Below are 20,101 nucleotides of genomic sequence, written 5' to 3' on the forward strand. Positions count from 1 at the left end.
AAGGGAGAACTAGCTTCTGATAAAAATTACAAACCACAAATTGTTGACATCAACCACTAAGAGATATGGTTATAAAATTTCTCTGCTATTAGAAATCTTTCAGAAAGTAAAAAAAGGAAGAATCTATTCAGCCATTGGAGTCTATTCCATGATTCATCTGGAAATCTTCCATCTACCCATTCAGGAATCATAGGTAGCAGTGTCCCTATCTCTGGATCAGAGGGTCAATGTTCAAATTCCACCTGTTATGGAGGTGCATCGTAGCATGTCCAAACATTTTGATTTAATTAAAAATCTATCCATCTTGGATCCATAACTTTTACTCACTGCACCTACACCAAATGGATTGCAACAATTCAAAAAGATAGCTCAATACAACTTTCTCAAGGCCAATTGGAAATAAACAATAACTACTGGCCCAACTGCTGAATGAATGGGAAAAAAGTCTCTCTCAATTAAAAGAAAACGGTATGGGTGCTCAGGATCTGAAATAAAACAAGAAGTGCTGCAGAAACTGAGCAGGGAAGGCAATGTCTGTGGAAAGAGAAAGACAGTAATGTTTCAAGTTCATTGGTTCTTCTTCAGATCACAGAGGAGTTCCAAATTTCCACTGTTCATTGTGTGAAGAAATGATTCTGGCATCACCAGCCTAGCTCTAATTTTCTTGCACTCCAACTAGAAGAAATGGTTTCTCTGTATCTCGCTTATTCAATCATTTATATTCATTAGAATGTCATTTTAAAAAAAAATCCTAGGTGATAATAAGGTACAGAAGTCAGTATCAAGCACTCTTAGATGCCAAGTAAAACACCTCCATTCTACAAATCCACTTGCTTCATTCATTCTCAAAAAAACAGCTTCTATTAACTTTCAACATCTGACAGTGACGTTTGTAAAAACAACTTAACTGGTCACATTAAGTTTTGTGCCATAACTCTCACCTGTAAGAAATGGATTAAGAGTAGCTGATTCATTTAAGACACTTGAGGTGACATTTCAGGTCAATAGAATTGGTCACATTTTAACTTAGGGAAACTGGGAAAAGGGAGCCAGGTTCTGAGCAGTCGAACCACTCAGCTCAAAAAGGTTTTTTTTAAAATATGTTATTCAATGGTCTGCTGTCAATTCTCAAGATAAATGTTCAGGAACTTTTTGTTTAATATTTAACGGTTTAATCTTGTATGAGCAAGTTTCAAAGTTATGCTATTGAATTCTGAAGTCCTCTGATAAATGATATAAAATGTCAAACTCAATTTAGGCATTTTCCTTTAGTCTATATAGTTTTGCAGGTCCTTCAAATTCGCAAGTATTATTTTCACCCTAGGCGCTTTCAGCCTAAATGGCTCAGATATGTCCAGATGGTGAAAAAGTACATGTTCAAGTGCTGACTTCAACAGAATCCAACTTTTTAAACTATTAAGTTGTAAGACATTTTGTCAATAAAACTGAATGCTAACATGGATGAATAATGATCAATAGGAGTACAGTACCTTCAATGAAAGGAAAACAGTAGTCGCACTGACTGCAAACGTTAGAAGAGTAATTACTGCACACATAACAAGATCGGACTTCAAGACTTCTCTCTGCAAAGACACAAACACATATTGCCATTATTCAAATGGACAATTAAAACATTTCCAAATGTTACTTTTTAAACCTAATCAAACTATTTCACCAAAGCTACTTACACAGCATCCTCCAAACCCATACCACTACCATCTAGAAGACACATGAGCACATCACTATCAGCAAATTCCTCTCCATGCCACTTGACTTTGAAAATCAATGTCGCTGCATCAAAAATACTGGAAGTCTATCCCTCACACCACTGTGGGTGTAGTTACACCAAATGGACTATAACAGTTCAAGAAGGCAGCTCAGTACTACCTTCTCAAAGGCAACTAGGGATGGGCAATCAATGCTGGTCCAAGCAGCAAAGCCCACATCCATTAAAAAAACTGAATGAAAGAAATAGGATCAGGAGTAAATCATATGACCCCATAAGCCTGAACCACTATTCAATAAGATCGGGCTGATCATCTTTTTCAGTCCATTTTCTTGCCTGCTGTCTATTTTCTCTCAATCATTGAGAAACCAAATATTCTACCAATATCAGCATTAACTATTCTCAAGGTAGCTAATTCTAATGGCAATGCTCTGAAAGAAGACATTTCTCATTTTAGTTGTAAATGATCAACACTTATCCTAATACTGAGACCATGGGTTCTAGATTCTCCAGCCACTACTGTGTATCTATCTGTGGTGTAAAATTCCAAGCAGTGGAATGTGGTGAAACGGTTAAAAATTATGTCCTAATACATGTGTGAATCTAACCGGAATGGAGGTGTTGCTTAGTCCCGTGTGAATCTTATTACACACCTCCCCGTGTGAATCTTCTTATCTGTATGTAACCAGAATGGAATGTGTTTTTTAGCCTTGCTCTGTTGTTCACATGAATGTTTATATCTGGAAAAGAGTATATCAGCTGGAAAAGTCTCCAGTTCGGGGAGTCTGCTCCGGGGTTACGTTTAACCGCCGAGCGTGGGTTGTTGGCAACCGCTCTACGAGAACTGACGGCTCCCAGTTCCGGTAACATGTAGAGTGAGTATAAGCCAGACCCGTTGTGGCGACGCTGCGGGGAATAAAATGCCCATATTCTAGCAGACTCGCCTCTTGGTCGTTTGTTCTGTGTCAGACTACTCTCCTACGAACCTGACCTTGAGAATTTTTTAAAACACTATCCTATCAAGCTCCTTCAGAACCTTAAATGTTTCAATTAGAACATCTCTAATCTTCTCAGTATAAGCCCAGTTTATACAGTGTCTCATCACAGTATACCTTCACTGTACCATCATTAGGGCAAGTGTATCCTTCCTTAAATACAGAGACCAAAACTGTGCACAGTGGTCACACCAAAGCTTTGCATAACTGTAAGACTTCTTTATTTCTGCAATCCAATCCCTTGCAAAGACCTACATGTTACGTGTCTTTCTGATTGCTTGCTGCATCTGCATGCTATCTTTTTGTGTTCCTTATATGATTTTACCCAACAGTCTGAAAGCATCAATGTTTAGAAGTTTCATAGTTTCTGTTTTCATCACTAATATAGTTGGTAAATAGCTGAAGCTCCAGCACTTATCCTTATAGCATTCAATTAAGTGTATTCTGTCAATCTGAAAACTGTGTTTTATCCCTCCTCTCTGGTTCCTGTTCATTAACTAGTCTCCTATTTTCGTTAATATATTTTACTCCACTTCCATAAGACTTTATTTTTGCTTCTCAATACTTTTTGTGCTATCTGATTGAATGTTTACTACAACTGTGAGTTACATCCTTAAAAAAAAATTAATACATTTGTAAAATGTGACTTTCATTTTCTTATGTTAACTTTGTGCTTTTTATGGGTATTTTTAAGACTTCCTTAATAATAGATTTCAGCATTTTTGTGATGATTGATGCCAGGCTAATTGGTTAATTCCCTTCGATCTCTCTTAAGCAGCCATGTTACATTTACTAACTTCTAAACTGAAGGTACTGTTCCAGGATCCATATAATTTTAGAAAATTATAAGCAGTGCATCCACCGTCTCCATGCTTTGGAATCCTAGCATAGCTTGTATCAGTCCTTAGGGATTTCTGTAGTTCCTAAGTTTCTGTTTTTTTAAAATTTTCTGATCAAGCTGATCAGAAATGTTATCACACACCTTTGGAGCAGATGGGACTTGAATCTAGGCCTCCTAGTCCAGAGGTAGGGACACTATTACCAAGCTATAATAGCCTTTTCCTTAAATTCCTGCAGAATATTTCCCTGCTAATCGTAATTATATTCAGCACCTCACTCTTACTGACCCCTTGGTTCCTCTCTATTAATGGTATGTAATTTGTGTCTTCTACTGTCAAGACAGACAAAATATTTATTCAAAGTGTCTGCAAATTCCTCATTTCCCCATGATAATTTCTCCTGCTTTGCCTCTATTCATTTTTAAAGTTTTTTTTAATATTCCTGGGTAGCTTAATCTTGTATTCTGTTTTTTCTCCTTATATGAATTCTTTTGATTGTTCGCTGGTTTCTAAAACAGTCAGAGTCCTCAGGGTTAGTATTATTCCATGAGCCTTCTCTGTTAATCTAATATTATTCCCTCGTAAGCCACAGTTTGGTCTTTGTTCCTGAGATTTTGATCAATAGAATGTATTCTTGATAAACATTTTGAATTGTGTCTATAATATTTTTCATTATTTATTTACAACCAATGTAGTCTATTTACCCAATTGATTTTAGACAGCTCTCCCCTCAGACCAATGTCATTGACTTTAGATTAGATTAGATTACTTACAGTGTGGAAACAGGCCCTTCGGCCAACAAGTCCACACCGACCTGCCGAAGTGCAACCCACCCATACCCCTACATTTACCCCTTTAACCTAACACTACGGGCAATTTAGCATGGCCAATTCACCTGACCTGCACATCTTTGTGACTGTGGGAGGAAACTGGAGCACCCGGAGGAAACCCACGCAGACACGGGGAGAATGTGCAAACTCCACACAGTCAGTCGCCTGAGTCAGGAATTGAACCCGGGTCTCTGGCGCTGTGAGGCAGCAGTGCTAACCACTGTGCCACCGTGCCGCCCACTTGTTTACTTTTAAGGTGCTTGTTTAGGACTGAAGCCCATCACTTTTAAATTTAATGTGGAATTCAATCATATTATGATCATTTTCCCCAGCAGATCTTTTACGAGGAGATTACTAATTAATCGTACCTCATTACAATAACTATATCAGAATTAGCTTATTCCTTTGTTTGAGAGATTTGCAGATTTCCCTAAACTGTACTCTTTCTGTGTAAGACATCACCCCAAATAGCCTAGCTCTCATTTTAAAGTTATAGCCTCTTGTTCTAACTTTCCCCTAAACTGTTCTAAACTATTTCAGAGGAAATAGTTTTTCCCTATTTACTCTTCTAAAAATTCCTTATTCAGTTTAAACACTTCAGCTAAGTCATTGACCTTTAATCATGTTTGTTTATGTGATTAGGAGCCAAGTCAATGCAATTGCCATGTAATGTCATGCAATGCAATGTAATTTAATTTAGCCCTTTGAGCCCCTGTATCATTCTGTTTTGGACTGTGGAATAAAACTGCAGTCTTGTGAAAGTGAGTGAGAAGATTAAACTCTACAATGTAACTGAAATATATATTATCTTAAAGCATCAAAACAGCACTGTTGTCAAATCATTATATTGATTATTGACAGTGAGAATATACCACAGAATTCCTCAGCTTTTCAGGAAGAACATCTTTGTTTTCTGACAGAGGATGCTCAGGATTCTGGACGTCCAACTCGTTGAACAATTTAGAGCGAATTAGGGACCTGTAGCAAAATAAAGCATCCAATCACATAGCAGCATGGAAAAGCAAACTTATTTACATAATCCAATTGAATACATTAATTGAGGCTTTTGTATAATAATTTCATAAGATTTAGAATCTAAAAGAAAAAGAAAATTTCACCAAGTATGTTCCATGTCCTTGATACCGAACAAAAAAAAATTCCAAGAGCTCCAACTGACTCACAGCATTCATTGCCTTTTAGAAAAGGAGACTGTGTTCTAGATTTCCATGACCTTTTATATTGTGTTGATAGGTTACTGACCAAAAATATTAAATCTGTTTGTCATTCCATACGTGCCACTAGACCAGCTAAGTATTTCCAGCATTTTCTGTTTTTAGTTACCTTCCTTCATTACAGAATTACTCCTGCATCAATGCATCCATTAGTGAATTAACTTGGTGAATCAATCTGATATGAAACCAAAATTTCGTTTGGACAGACAGTTGCCTGAATCTCTTATTACCTCTCAATGAGTAATGATTGTTAAAATTCTTTACAAAATAACTTACATTAAGGCAGCTGGTTCACTGCTTTGTCTGCTGAGGTGATAGGAACAAGCAACCAGCAGTCCACAGTAAGCTGAAAATAACACTGGAATATGCTGAGCATCCCATGGTATCTGCAATACAAGAGAGATAGATTACAGTGCCACTTGTTTCATTAAATGTCCAATAGCACTCTTCCCACTTTACATTTTAAGTGGAATCTTCAACTTGAAAGCGTCTCAATTATATAGATGAGTCATTTGGAGCACAATAAACTTAAAGGTGACCAAATCATGTCAATTAAAGGGATGAATAAATCTCTATTGATAAACTATTGGTTATAGTGTGGTACTAATAATGCCAAGGTCATGGCTTCAATCTCTATAAGCTAGATAATTATGGGGTGACTTTAATCTGCATGCAGATCGGACAAATCAATTCAGTAACAATACTGTAGAGGATGAATTCCTGGAGTATTAAGAGATGGTTTTCGGCATCAATACATTGAGGAACCAAGTAGAGAACAGGCGATCCTAGACTGGGGACAGTGTAATGAGAAAGGAATAAATGGCAAGCTAGCTGTGGGAGGCCCCTTGTGGGAAGAGTAACCATAGTATAATAGAATTTTTCATTAATGCAGAGAGTTATATTGTTGATTCTGAGACAAGGTCCTGAATTTAAATAATGAAAACTATGATGGTATAAGGGTGTGAACTGGCTAAGTTAGGGAATATTACTTAAAGGGATGGCAGTGGATAGGCGATGACAAACATTTAAAGGATGCATGAACTGCAACAATTGTTCCTTCCTATCTAGCAGAAATATAAAACAGGAAAAATGGCCTGGCTAACAAGGGAAATGACAGATAGTACTAGACAGATAGGGGAAGGAATATACAAGTTAGCTAAAAAGAGCAGTAATCATGAGAACTGGGAGCAGTTTAGATTTTGATAAAGGAGGACAAAGGGATTGATTAAGAGGACAAAAATAGAGTACGGGAGTATGCTTGCAGGAACATACAAACTAACGGTGAAAGTATCTTTAGGAATGTGAAGAGTAAAGTTTAGTGAAGTCAAATGGAGGTCCCTTACAATCAGAAGCAAGGGAACTTATAATGGGAAACAAAGAGGTGGCACACCATATTTTATGCACATATTAAAAACATATTTTGTTTCTGTCTTCCCAAAGTAGGACACAAATAATGTTCCAAAAATTGCAAATCATAGTGCACTGAGAAAAAGAAACTGAAGGAAATCAGTATTATTGGGAAAATGGTGTTGGGGAACATGGTGGGATTACAGGCTGCAAGTGAGACAAAGTCTTTTCCCTGGGGTCAGGGAGTCCAGAACTAGATGGCATAGGTTTAGGGTGTGAGGGGAAAGATATAAAAGAGACCTAAGGGGCAACTTTTTCACGCAGAGGGTGGTACATGTATGGAATGAGCTGCCAGAGGATGTGGTGGAGGCTGGTACAATTGCAACATTTAAGAGGCATTTGGATGGGTATATGAATAGGAAGGGTTTGGAGGGATATAGGCCAGGTGCTGACAGGTGGGACTAGATTGGGTTGAGATGCTTCCATGGTGTACATCTCTATGATTCTATGCTCAAGATCTAATAACCTACAGTCCAGAGTACTTAAGGAAGTGGCCCTCGAAATAGTGGATGCATTACTGGCCAACTTCCAAGATTCTATGGACTCTGGAACATTTGCTATGGATTAGATGGTGGTCAATGTAACCCCTCTATTTAAAAAAAAGGAGCTCCAAAGACTTGCCTGACGTTGGTAGTAAGGAAAGGTGCATGACCAAGTGCATTAGTCAGGGGTAAATGTGGGGAATGGGTTTGGAGGGATACTCTTCGGAGAGTCGGTGTGGACTTGTTAGGCTGAAGAGCCTGTTTCCACACTTGCGGTTTCTAAGATGCTAAGTGCTAAAATCCACCAAAAACAATTTAATAGCAGAAGTCATAGAAATCAGTGACAATATCAGATAGGAGAAAGTGAGGTCTGCAGATGCTGGAGATCAAAGTTGAAACTTTATTGCTGGAACAGCACAGCAGGTCAGGCAGCATCCAGGGAACAGGAGATTCGACGTTTCGGGCACAGGCCCTTCTTCAGGAATCTTTTTCCTGAGCTGGGGTAGGTCGAGTTGCAGGGAATGTAGGTACCGGCGCATGGCTGCAAGCGTGGAGTGGAGGATCCGGAGGGAGGTCCGTTGCTGGAGGCTGCGGATTTGTTGCAGGTACTGGTAGTCCTGGTTGGGTCCAAATTGTGTTGGTCGGAAGGTGATCTGGAATCCATGGGGGAATCAGTCGGTTCCGTAGGCAGGTGCTGAGAAAGGAGATATGGCTGTGGTAACAAGTCTGCTTCAGAATGTGGCTGAAGAGCTTCTGTACGTTTCGGGCACAGGCCCTTCTTCAGGAAGAAGGGCCTGTGCCCGAAACGTCGAATCTCCTGTTCCCTGGATGCTGCCTGACCTGCTGTGCTGTTCCAGCAATAAAGTTTCAACCAATATCAGATAGAGTCAGCATGGATTTACAGAAGGAAAATCCTGCTTGACAAATTTGCTGGGACTTATTGAAGATGTAATTAATAGAATTGGTAAGATGGAACCAATGGATCTAGTTTCTGTGGATATTCAGAAGGTGTTTGATAAGTTCTAGAATCGAGATCTGTATGTAAAATTAAAGTGCATGTGATTGGTGTACCGTACTGACATGGATAGAGAACTGGTTGGCAGACAGAAAACAAAAGTAGGAATAAATAGGTCATTTTCTGAGTGGCAGCCAGTGACCAGTGAGTACTGCAGAATTTTTACCGAGGACCCCAGCTATTCATGATACAAATCAATGATTTAGATGAGGGAACTAAATGCAATATCTTCAAGTTTGCAGATGACAAAAAAGCTGGGTGAGAGGATGAACTGTGAGAAAGGTGCTATCACACTTAGTAAGAAGTTAATCTCATCCAATTTGGAGGATAGGAAAAAATTATGGCTGTCTGTGCTGCTCCTTTTTTGAGGTATTTTAGATGTTGGAGCTGATTTCTTCAAATTTCATGAGCAATAATTACTGTTTTATAAGCTATTGCATTGTTTTGGAACTTTGGGGGAGAAACATCAAAGCAACAGCACTTTAAAAAGGAGGAAGAGAGACAAAACCTACACTGCTCTCTGACACAACAGTGATCTGCACAGCTACTGCCTTTGCTGTTTGAGTTCAAATATCTCTAGACATCAGAGTGTAACTAAGAAAAATTAATGAACAGTGAAATTCACAGCTGACCTTGGAGGAACCTGTGTGGGAGTGCTCACAGCACTGGAAAAGCTAAGTACATAGTTTTTAAGTGTAACCTTGCTGTAAATTTACAATAGTGAGCAGAATGGGTTATTTTTTGATTGTATATTTTAATGAGATCTGTCTTTGATTAAATTTTAAATATATAAAACATAGGTAATAAGTTAGCCTGTAGCAGTGCTTTTTAGAGCAGTAAGATGGTACTATTTTCTGAGTCTGTAGATTGTTAAGGTGCAAATATGGCCTTTAGTTGAGTGATGTTTTCGTCCTGTCAGATGTGGGAGACTGAAGAGAGTTTCCATGTTACTGATGATTATGTCTGCAGTAAATGTCTTCGGTTGTGAATCCTATCAAATTGCATGGATCGGTTGGAGTGGCAGTTAGACACAACGAGGAATTTACAGGAGCTGGGAGTGTGATTGATGGTAGATATAGGAAGGGAGAAAAACCGCAGATACAGTCAGGTAGGTGGGTTACCTCTAAGAAAGGTAGGAAAGGGAGGCAGGTTGTGCAGGAATCTCCTGTGGCTAACCCCATCTCAAACACGTGTGCAGTTTTGGAAAATGTAGGGGGTGATGGACTCTCAGGGGAATGTAGCACGAACAGCTACGTTTCTGGTTCTAAGACTGGCTATAACGTAACAAGGTGCATGTCAGGTTCCAAGCGATCGATTGTGATAGGGATCTCTCTAGTTAGAGGCACAGACAAACATTTCTGTGGCCAGCAGCAAGAAATCAAAATGGTGTGCTGCCTCCCTGGTGCCAGGATCAAGGATATCTCCAAGACAGTGCAGAATATTCTCAAAGGGGAGTGGGACTAGCAGAAGGTTGTTCTACACATTGGAACTAATGACATGGAAAGAAAAAAGGATGCAATTCTGAATGGAGAATATAGGAAGTTAGGAAAGAATTTAAAAAGGAAGTCCTCGAGAGTAGTAATATCTGGATTATGCCTGATGCTATAAGCTAGTGAGAGTAGGATTAGAAGGATGGAGCAGCTGAATGCACGGCTGAGAAACTGCTGCAGGAGAGAAGGGTTCACATTTTTGGATTATTGGAATCTCTTCTGGAGTAGAAGTGACCTGTAAAGAAGGATGGATTGCACCTGAATTGGAAGGGTCTGATATACTGGATGGGAGATTTGCTAAAGCTGTTCGAGAGGATTTAAATGAGTAATGTGTGGGGTGGAGGGACCCAGGGAAATAATGAGAAAAGAGATCAGTCTGAGACTGCTACAGTTGGGAAAGGGAGCAAGTCAAACAGTTGGGGCAGGCAGGAACAGAGCAGAGAATGACATAGGACTGATAAATTAAACTGCATTTATTTCAATGTAGGAGGCCGAACAGAGAAGGCAGATGAACTCAGGACATGATTAGGAACACGGAACTGGAGGATCATAGCTATTCCAGATACATGGTTCAGGGATGAACATGACTGGCAGCTTAATATTCCAGGATGCAAATGATATAAGGAGGATAGGAAGGGGGGCAAGAGAGGAGAGGAGAGGGAGTGGTGTTTTTGATGAGATAACATTACAGCTGTACTTGGGGAAGATATTCCTGGGAATACATCCAGAGACGTTATTTGGGTGGAACTAAGAAGAAAGAAAAGGATGATCACCTTTTGGGATTGTACTATAGACCACCAATATTCAGCAGGAAATTGAGAAATAGATTTGTAAGGAGATATCGATTATATGTAAGAATAATGGGGTGGTTATGGTAGTTTAACTTTCCAAGCATAGACTGGGACTGCCATAGTGTTAAGGATTTCGATAGAGAGGAATTTGTTAGGTGTACACAAGAAAATTTTCTGATTCAGTATGTGGATGTACCTATCAGAGAAGGCACAAAATATGACCTACTCTTGAGAAATAAGGCAGGGCAAGTGACTGAGGTGTCAGTGGGGGAGCACTTTGGGGCAAGTGACCAGTATTCTATTGGTTTTAAAATAATGAAGGAAAAGAATAGACCAGGTCTAAAAGTTAAGGTTCTAAATTGGAGGAAGGCCAATTTTGATGGCATGAGGCAAGAACTTTCAAAAGTTGATTGTGGACGGATAATCACAGATAAAGGGATGGATGGTAATGGGAAGCCTTCAAAAGTGAGATAATGAGAGTTCAAAGATTGTACGTTCTTGTTAGGGTGAAAGGCAAGGCTGGTAGGTGTAGGGAATGCTGAATGATGAAAGAAATTGAGGTTTTGGTCAAGAAAAACAAGGAAGCATATGTCCGGTATGGACAGCAGAGATCGAGTGGATCCTTAGGAGAATATAAAGGCAATAGGAGTTTACTTAAGGAGGAAATCAGGAGGTCAAAAAGGTGATATGACATAGCTTTGGTAAATTGGGCTAAGGAGAATCCAAAGGGGTTCTATAAATACATTAAGAACAAAAGGGTAATTAGGGAGAGAATAGGAATCCTCAAAAGCAGCAAGGCAGCCTATTTGTGGAACTGCAGGGGATGGAGGAGATACTAAGCAAGTATTTTGCATCAGTGTTTACTATAGAAAAGAACATGGAAGATATAGAATGTGGGGAAATAGATAATGACATCTTGAAAAATGCCGATATTACAGAGGAGATGGTGCTGGATGTCTTAAAACTCATAAAGGTGGATAAATCCCCAGGACCTGATCAGGTGTACCCTAGTACTCCGTGGCAAGCTAGGGAAGAGATTGATGGGCCCCTTGCTGAGATATTTGTATATCAATAATCATAGATGAGGTGCTAGAAGACTGAAGGATGGATAACATGGTGCCACTGTTTAAGAAAAGTTGTAAGGAAAGCCAGCAGCTATAGACCAGTGAGCTTGACAACAGTGGTGGGCAAGTTGTTGGAGGGAATCCTGAAGGACAGGATTTAGATGTATTTGGAAAGATAAGGACTGATTAGGGATAGTGCGTGAGAAATCATGTCTCATTAACATGATTGAGTTTTTTGAAGTAACAAAGAGGATTCATAAGGGAAGAGCGGTGGACATGTTCCATATGGACTTCAGTAAGGCTTTCAACAAGGGTCCTCATGGTAGACTGGTTAGCAAGGTTAGATGGAATACTGGGAGAACTAGCCATTTAGACAGAACTGGCTCAATGGTAGAAGACAGGGTGGAGGTGGACAGTTGCCTTGAAACTGGAGGCCTGTGACCAGTGGTGTGCCACAAGAATCGGTGCTGGGTCCACTGCTTTTCGCCAGTTATATAAATGATTTGGAGGAGAACAAGCAGGTACAGCTAGTAAGTTTACAGATGACACCAAAATTGGAGGTGCAGTAGAAGAAGGTTACCTCAGAGTACAACGGGATCTTGATCAGATGGACCAATGGGCCAAAGAGTTTAATTTAGATCAATGTGAGGTCCTGCATTTTGGAAAGGCAAATCAGAGCAGGACTTACACACTTAATGATAAGGTCCTAGGGAGTGTTGCTGAACAAAGAGACTTTGGAGTGCAGGTTCATAGCTCCTTGAAAGTAGAGTTGCAGGTAGATAGGATAGTGAAGAAGGCATTTGGTATGCTTTCCTTTATTGGTCAGAACATCCGAGTATAGGAGTTGGGAGGTCATGTTGTGTCTATATAGGACATTGGTTAGGCCACTTTTGGAATATGGTGTGCAATCTGGTCTCCCTCCTATTGGAAGGATGTTGTTAAATTTGAATGGGTTCAGAAAAGATTTACATGGATGTTGCCAGAGTTGGAGGATTTGAGCTATAGGGAGAGGCTGAATAGGTTGGGGCTGTTTTCCCTGGAGCGTCAGAGGCTGAGGGGTGACCTTATAGAGATTTACAAAGTCATGAGGGGCATGATTAGGGTAAATAGACAAGGTCTTTTCCCTGGGGTTGGGGAGTCCAGAACTATTTGGCATAGGTTTAGGGTGAGAGGGGAAAGATTTAAAAGGGACCTAAAGGGCAACGTTTTCACAGAGAACATGGTGCATGTATGGAACGAGTTGCAGAGAAAGTAGTGGAGGCTGGTATAACTACAACATTTAAAAGGCATCTGGATGGGTATATGAATAGGAAGTGTTTAGAGGGATATGGGTCAAGTGCTAGCAAATGGGACTAGATTAGTGTAGGATATCTGGTCGGCATCGATGAATTGTTTCCATGTTTCACTTCTCTATGACTGTATGACTCTATTACTAGAGACTGATGATTGATCAAATTCCTGAAGGACAATGAACTCACTGAAAACAAACTGTAAAATGTGGTATTTCCTGGGTACTCTACTGTGACAACACCACAACAGAACTTATTTCATTCAGAGTCGAAGAGATACCATCAAGAGCTGGATGCACAGTGTCCTGTTGTGTAGAAAAGGACTTGAGATAACAGGCATTAATGGAGACAGGAAATAAAATAATTAACAGTACAATATGGTCGATGAGCCAAATTCCAGTGGCAGGAAAGGAAGGGAGATATAAAACAAGCTTACGACTGTTCAATGCAGAAGAACCTAATGAAAGAGACTGAGATCAATTCTCCGAAAGGCTGCCTAAAGCTGAGACTTCAAGAAGGACTATCCTTGCACCAGGCTTGATCAACTGGAGGACAGATGGGGAATACTGCATGCACACACACTAGAATCGTTTAGTTTGTGTAACTATGATATTTTGTTAGTAGATTGTTCTTAGTACAATAAAGCATTGTGATTGTTCAAACGGAAATTGGTGTGTCGAGGTTGTTACTCAATATCATTCCAAGTACTTGGGACACCCTTCCACACAGGTCAACAATGCAGAGTTGCTTCAGTGTGATTTGGACAAGTTGAGTAAGGGGGCAAATACATGCGAGATAAAGTATAATGTGGATTGATGTGAGGTTTTCCACTTTGATAGCAAAAACAGTAAAGAGGATTATTACCTGAATGTGATAGATTGGGAAAGGAGGAAGTGCAACGGGACCTGGGTGTTGTTAACCAGTCATTGAAAGTTCCAGCAGGCTGTGAAGATGGGAAATGGTATGTTGGCTTTCATAGCGAGTGGATTTGAGTACATAAGCAGGATGTCTTGCTGCAATTCTACAGAGTCTTGGTAAGATGTGGAGTATTGTGTGTAGTTTTTTCACTCCTTATCTGAGGAACAATTTTCTAACTATGGAGGGAGTGTAATAAATGTTTACCAGCCTGATTCCTGGGGTGTCAGGATTGACCTATGAAGGACTGGCGTTTAAAAAAATGAAGCAGGCAAAGGGGGAAATCTCATAAAATTATAACAGGTATAGACAGAGTAAACACTGGAAGGATATTTCCGATGACCACGAGCCTGGGCCCAGTCCAGAACTACGGTCATCAGTCTAAGGATAAAAGGTAGGCCTTTTAGGATTAAAATAAAGAGAAATTTGTTCACCCAGACAATGGTAGGCCTGTGGAATTCTCTGCCATGGAAACCATGAATGTTTTCAAGAAGGGGATAGATATAGTTCTTTAAGTTAAAGGAAACAAAGAGTATGAGGCAAAAGTGAGAACTGGGTACTGAGTAAGAATATCAGCCATCATCATATTGAATGGCAGAGCCAGCTTGAAACGCCAAATGGCCTTATCCTTTTCCTACTTTCTAAGCTTCTATGTTTCTCATTGTTGGTGTCCAAGTCAGCTCTTAATTCCTCTACCTTTAGGTCAAAAAAGCTTGAGTCCCACTTTCTCCAGAGATATGGCACATTTCCAGACAGGTTAATTAAAAGCATAAAACAGACTGGAACAGACTAGAGGACAGAAGATAAACTTTCTAGGAGTGACAGATTAGATACTGAAATGTTCTCTTCCCCAGAAAGTGTAATGCATTACTGACTAATGTTGTAGGTGCTGATTCTCTGTAGGTCTTCAAGAGGGATGTAGACCGGTTCTTAATTGGGACAGAGATTACATCATATAGAAGGTTCAGTTTTATAGACAACATCTACATCTCGCAATCTCTTGGGCTGAATTCAAATACTTGAGGATAATCACTGCTTTCTGGATAAGAGCTTTCTTCCAAATCCCTTATTTGATTTTTTTACTGACCATCTTATCTTGATTGGCATTAGTTTTGTTCTCCTTCACAATTGCGAACACTTGATCTGTGTCTATTCAAAATCTTCCATAATTTTAAAGACCTCAATGAGATTACCCCTCAATCTTGTCTTTTCAGGTGGAAAGACACCCAGCCTGTTCTTCATCTCCTGATAGGTATATCTCCTCATTTCTGATATCATCCCTGTAAATATTGTTGCATCTCAATTGGTGCCTTCATTTTATTTTGCAATTTATCAATTTACACCCCTCCCAATTAAACTCCAACTCATACTCTGACTGATTGATAAGCCTCCCAGTTTACAAGTACAATGATATGTACTTGACATCTGATTTCCAGCTCCTCCTTCATTTACATTCCTTGATTTAAACCACTCCCAGTTTACACCCCTTGTGTTAACATCTCCCAATTTACACAACATACTTTAAGTTCATTCCAGTGCTTCCCATGCCTTACTTTTGAGCAGAATGGTGGTTCAGGCACTGCTGCCACACAGCATCAATGACCTGGGTTTGATACCAGTCTCAGGCAATTGCTTGTGTGGAGTTTGCACATTCTGCCCATGTCTGCAAGAGTTTCCCCAGGTGCTCCAGTTTCCTCCCTCTGTCCAAAGATGTGCATGTCAGGTGGATTGGCTGTGGGACATGCAGAGTTACAGGGATAGAACTGGTGTGTGTAGGATGCTCTTTGGAGGGACGGTGTGGACCCGATGAGCCAAATGGCCTGTTTCCACACTATAGGGATTATAGGATTCATTGGACAGAAAAGGGTGTAAAACCGGTTGCCAATATTCTAACTCATTTCCTGCTCCAAACCAAGATTTATTCACCCCCCCACCCCACTCTCCCCCAACCCCCGTGCTGGAGTTTTCAGAAAGGTAACAGAGAAGGTTAATGAGGGTAATGCTGTTGATGTGATCCTAAAGGAATTTATCACAGTGCCGCACAACAAACTGGCGGGTAAAGTTAGAGCTCAAGAATAAAATGAATATTAGAAACATGGAATCAAAGTGCGTGAATAACAAGAAACAGAATGAACTAATTAATGATATTTTTCAGATTGGAGGCTGAGGATAAAGGCTGAGTTCCCAGGAGTTGACATTAGATCAAGCTCTAGGTCATTAATATGGCCTTGCTCTTTCTGAGCAAGGCCATATTAATGACATAGAGCTTGATCTACAAAGGCAGAATTTCAACAGTGGCAGATGATATGAAACTTGGAAGCATTGTGAACTGTGAGGAGATAAACATGTTGGTGAAATGGGCAGAAATTTGACAGATAAAATTCAATGCAGCGAAATGTGAAATGATTCATTTTAATGGAAACAGTGCAGAGTAGAATACAAAACAAAGTGTACAATTCTAAAGGGGGTACGGGGAAGAGGAACTGGGGTGTAGGTGTGCAAAAATCAATGAAGGTGATCAGGCAGGTTCAGAAACCAACTAATAAACCATACTGCATGCTAGGCTTTATTAATAGAAACACAGATTACATAAGGAAGAAAGTTATCGTAAACTTGTGTAGAATTATTTTGGCACCTCACTAAAGGAAGGAATTGAAGGCATAAGAAAGGTTGCAGAAAAGATTCACAAGCATGGTTCTAGGGAGTGGAACTTCAGTATGTAGATGGTTTGGAGAAGTTGGGAGTGTTTTCCTTGGAGAAGAGATGATTGGGAGGAGGTATGATAAAAATATTCAAAGTCATGACAACTTGCATAGAGTAAATAGGGAATATTATTTCTATTGGTGGAAGAAGACATAGATTTAAGGTTAATTAGCAGAGAAGCAAAGGCAACTTGTGAAAGAACTTTTGCGTGCAGTAAATGGTTAGGATGTGGAATGCATTGCTGGAGACAGTGGCAGATTCAATTGAAGCATTCAAGGGACATTGAATTATTATTTGAAATGAAAAATATGCAGGACTATGGGAAGAAGGTGAGGGAGTAAGAGTAGGCGAACTGCTTCTTTGGAGAGTTGCACAGGCTGAATGGCCTTCTGCTGTACTGTAACCATCCAGTAATTTACATAAGCTTCAACAACATTACTGTTTCAGTTTTTTCTATTTGCTGATTTTAATTCCACGTTTCCATATTAGCCTTAGCTCAAACATACAATTGCTTACCTTTATAGTGCCAATACATAAAGCATACAGCAGCGTTACAGCAAGTAAACTGCGAGAAAAGCCATACAGTGATGAGATTAGCCCTGTTGTAGCTGAAAGACACAGGTATGGATGTTAGGTTATTGTTAAATGTCACAAAATTCTCCACAGCCAATAATCATCACCGCATTCCCTCTAGAGAAGCATCAACTGTGTTAGCTACAACCACTTTTCCCCAGGCCCTTGTGGAACAGACGTGCACAAAGTAAATCCAAATAGACTTGCAAAAAGCAAATTAATTGCAATAAAGTAAGTGTGAGGTAATTAATTTCAGCAGGAAGTATAAATATATCACATAATTGTTTGGATAATAAATGTCTAAATAGGGCAGAGAAGTAGGAGGATCTGAAAGTATTAGTACACAAGTTACTAAAAGTAGTAATGCAGGTTAAGGCCATAAAAAAGTGAATCAAACAGTGGAGTATATTTCCATTGGGATAGATTTGGAAAGCACAGGACTAATGCTAAATTCATACAAGAACCATTATTAGGTCACACTTGGCATACTGTGCACAATTCTGATCTTCCTTTTATCATCAGGATATAGAAGTATTTGAGGACGTGCAAAACATTTAGAAGACTGACATTAGAACTAGGAATTTAAAACTATTAGAATGGACTGAGCAGGCTAAGACTCTTCTCTAGAAAGAAGAAAACTGTGGGGTGGGTTGAAAAAGTAATTTAAAATCCTGAAATGGTTAATATGGTAAAATATAGATGTGCAGGGAGATCAAGATCACTAAGTGTCATGAATTTAAAATGGTCATTTATAAATCCAAAAGAAAATTCAGGAGAAAAGTCTTTAATTTGAATTTTCTACTACAAAAATTAATTGAGGTGAATAGCATATATGAATTTAAGAGGAACCTAGATAAGTACATGAATGAGAAAGGAATAGATGGATATTTTTAATCAACCTGTTTGGATATGTCCCAACACACCTTTGGAGACTTGAACCAGAATCTTTTGGCTCGGAATTAGGGCCTATTTCACCACAGGAGTCCCAAGACCTGAACACAATTTATGGATTCAAAATCCAGCACGGAACCTTCCATAGGAATAGGGTGGTTGCTCGGGTGGGATGGGGCTCATGTGGAGCACAAATACTAGTATGCACCTACTAGTCTGACTGACTTGATTTTATGCTGTATATTTGTGGAGGTAATGGCTAATGATATATCTTTAGAATATTAATCCAGAGACCCATGTAATGTTCTGGGGATCTGGGTTCAAATTCCTGCTATTTGAATTTTAATTCAATAAAAATCTGAAATTAAGGGTCTAACGATGACCATGAAACCATTGCTGATTGTTGGGGGAAAAGCACTTCTAATTTATTAATATCCTTCAGGGAAAGAAACTGTCGTCCTTATTCGGTCTGGCCTACATTTAACTACAGACCCCACAGCAAAGTGGTTAACTCTCAAATGCCTCTGGATGATTAGGGATGGGCATTAAATATTGGCCTACCCAGCGATACTCACATCCCATGAACAAATTTAATAACAAATTCTATTTTATTTTGAGAACCTTATATCAATACTGCAGTACGTTCACAATTGAAAAGCACAGAGCCAATACAGAAAGGATTGCCATTTAATGACAGAAACAAACTTTAAATTGATTAAAGATTCCAATTGGACTGATTGGAAACCTGCAGTCCCCAATTACTCACTATCCAGTTTATTACTGGCTTAATAATAGAGAAAAAGATATCAACAAGTTTCAATGGTAGTAACAACCCTGATCAAATGAGACATTATCATGCTGACTCGTTGCAGTTTGGAAGTGGCTCTGACTACTCTGACAACAATTAGAAAAAGCAATTGGGGAGGGGGTGCTTGCCTGGGAATTAGGCTGAGAAAGAATGACCCAGGCACTAGTTATAGTTTTACAATGGGGCAAATGAGAATACAACAATGGCAGTTCTCTAGATTGCAACACTAGAAGAGAATGCTGAAATGTAACATACCCTGAAGTCGACATGAAGCCTTCAGAGCAAATAATTGTCTTCTTACTTTAGAAGATGTGCACTTGGGATTGATTTAATATACTTCAGTAAAATAGTGAAAGATGTAGATAATGCTAATGTGGGTCATTTATTTTGACTGAATATGCTTGGAAGACGCAAAGATGGATGCTTATGATAACATAAATCCAGATATGAGTTGTATGTTTGGCAGCTGTTCTTTTTCCAAAGAATAGTAACACACTGCCAGCCTGTGCAATGAACACGAATTCAGTGGATTCCTTGAAATAAGAACCAGGTCTGTTTCTGGCTGGAGTTGAGCTCACTTGCACATGGTACCTCATTATTTAAATCAGAACCAAAGTATTCTCAACGAATAGTTTCCACTGCTTAAAGGGCTCAGTGAGATATTTTTCAGTAATTGTCTAAGATTTTAATTGTTCTCTAGTCCTTCCCAGAGATAGTGAAGTGGTGGGTGTCTGTATTGTGAAGCCGAAAGTATCACAACTGAATGGGATAGGTCAGATGAACCTGAGGGCTTTTCTATCTTTTCCATTATTCTTAAACATGCATCAATGTGAGATTGCAAAGTTGCACAATACTTTGAAAAATAAGCATAGGCTACAATCATCTTACAATTTCCATATAGCAATGACCGCAGCTTTGCAAATGCAATATTCGTACAACAGAAGACAAAATGTATCTTGCTAAATTATTGAGACAGTTTGCTTCCCTTTGTATCAAGAGATGACTCTATGGTGGGATCCAGTAACCCAGGCCTTTTCACACCTCTCAATTA

General features: G+C 39.4%; 1 protein-coding gene across 1 annotated transcript in view; it reads right to left on the reverse strand.

Moving 5' to 3' along the window:
• The window catches only part of LOC122548604 (pecanex-like protein 2), a 284,406-nt gene that overhangs the window by 151,278 nt on the left and 113,027 nt on the right, over positions 1 to 20,101 (reverse strand). The window contains exons 5-8 of the mRNA XM_043687440.1: positions 17,295 to 17,386; positions 5,899 to 6,008; positions 5,263 to 5,368; positions 1,491 to 1,583 (exon numbers count right to left, since the gene is read on the reverse strand). Of these exons, the coding sequence (XP_043543375.1) occupies positions 1,491 to 1,583; positions 5,263 to 5,368; positions 5,899 to 6,008; positions 17,295 to 17,386 (401 nt within the window). The remainder of the gene's footprint in view (positions 1 to 1,490; positions 1,584 to 5,262; positions 5,369 to 5,898; positions 6,009 to 17,294; positions 17,387 to 20,101) is intronic.

Source organism: Chiloscyllium plagiosum, chromosome 3 (assembly GCF_004010195.1).
Source record: "Chiloscyllium plagiosum isolate BGI_BamShark_2017 chromosome 3, ASM401019v2, whole genome shotgun sequence".
NCBI classification, from domain to species: domain Eukaryota; kingdom Metazoa; phylum Chordata; class Chondrichthyes; order Orectolobiformes; family Hemiscylliidae; genus Chiloscyllium; species Chiloscyllium plagiosum.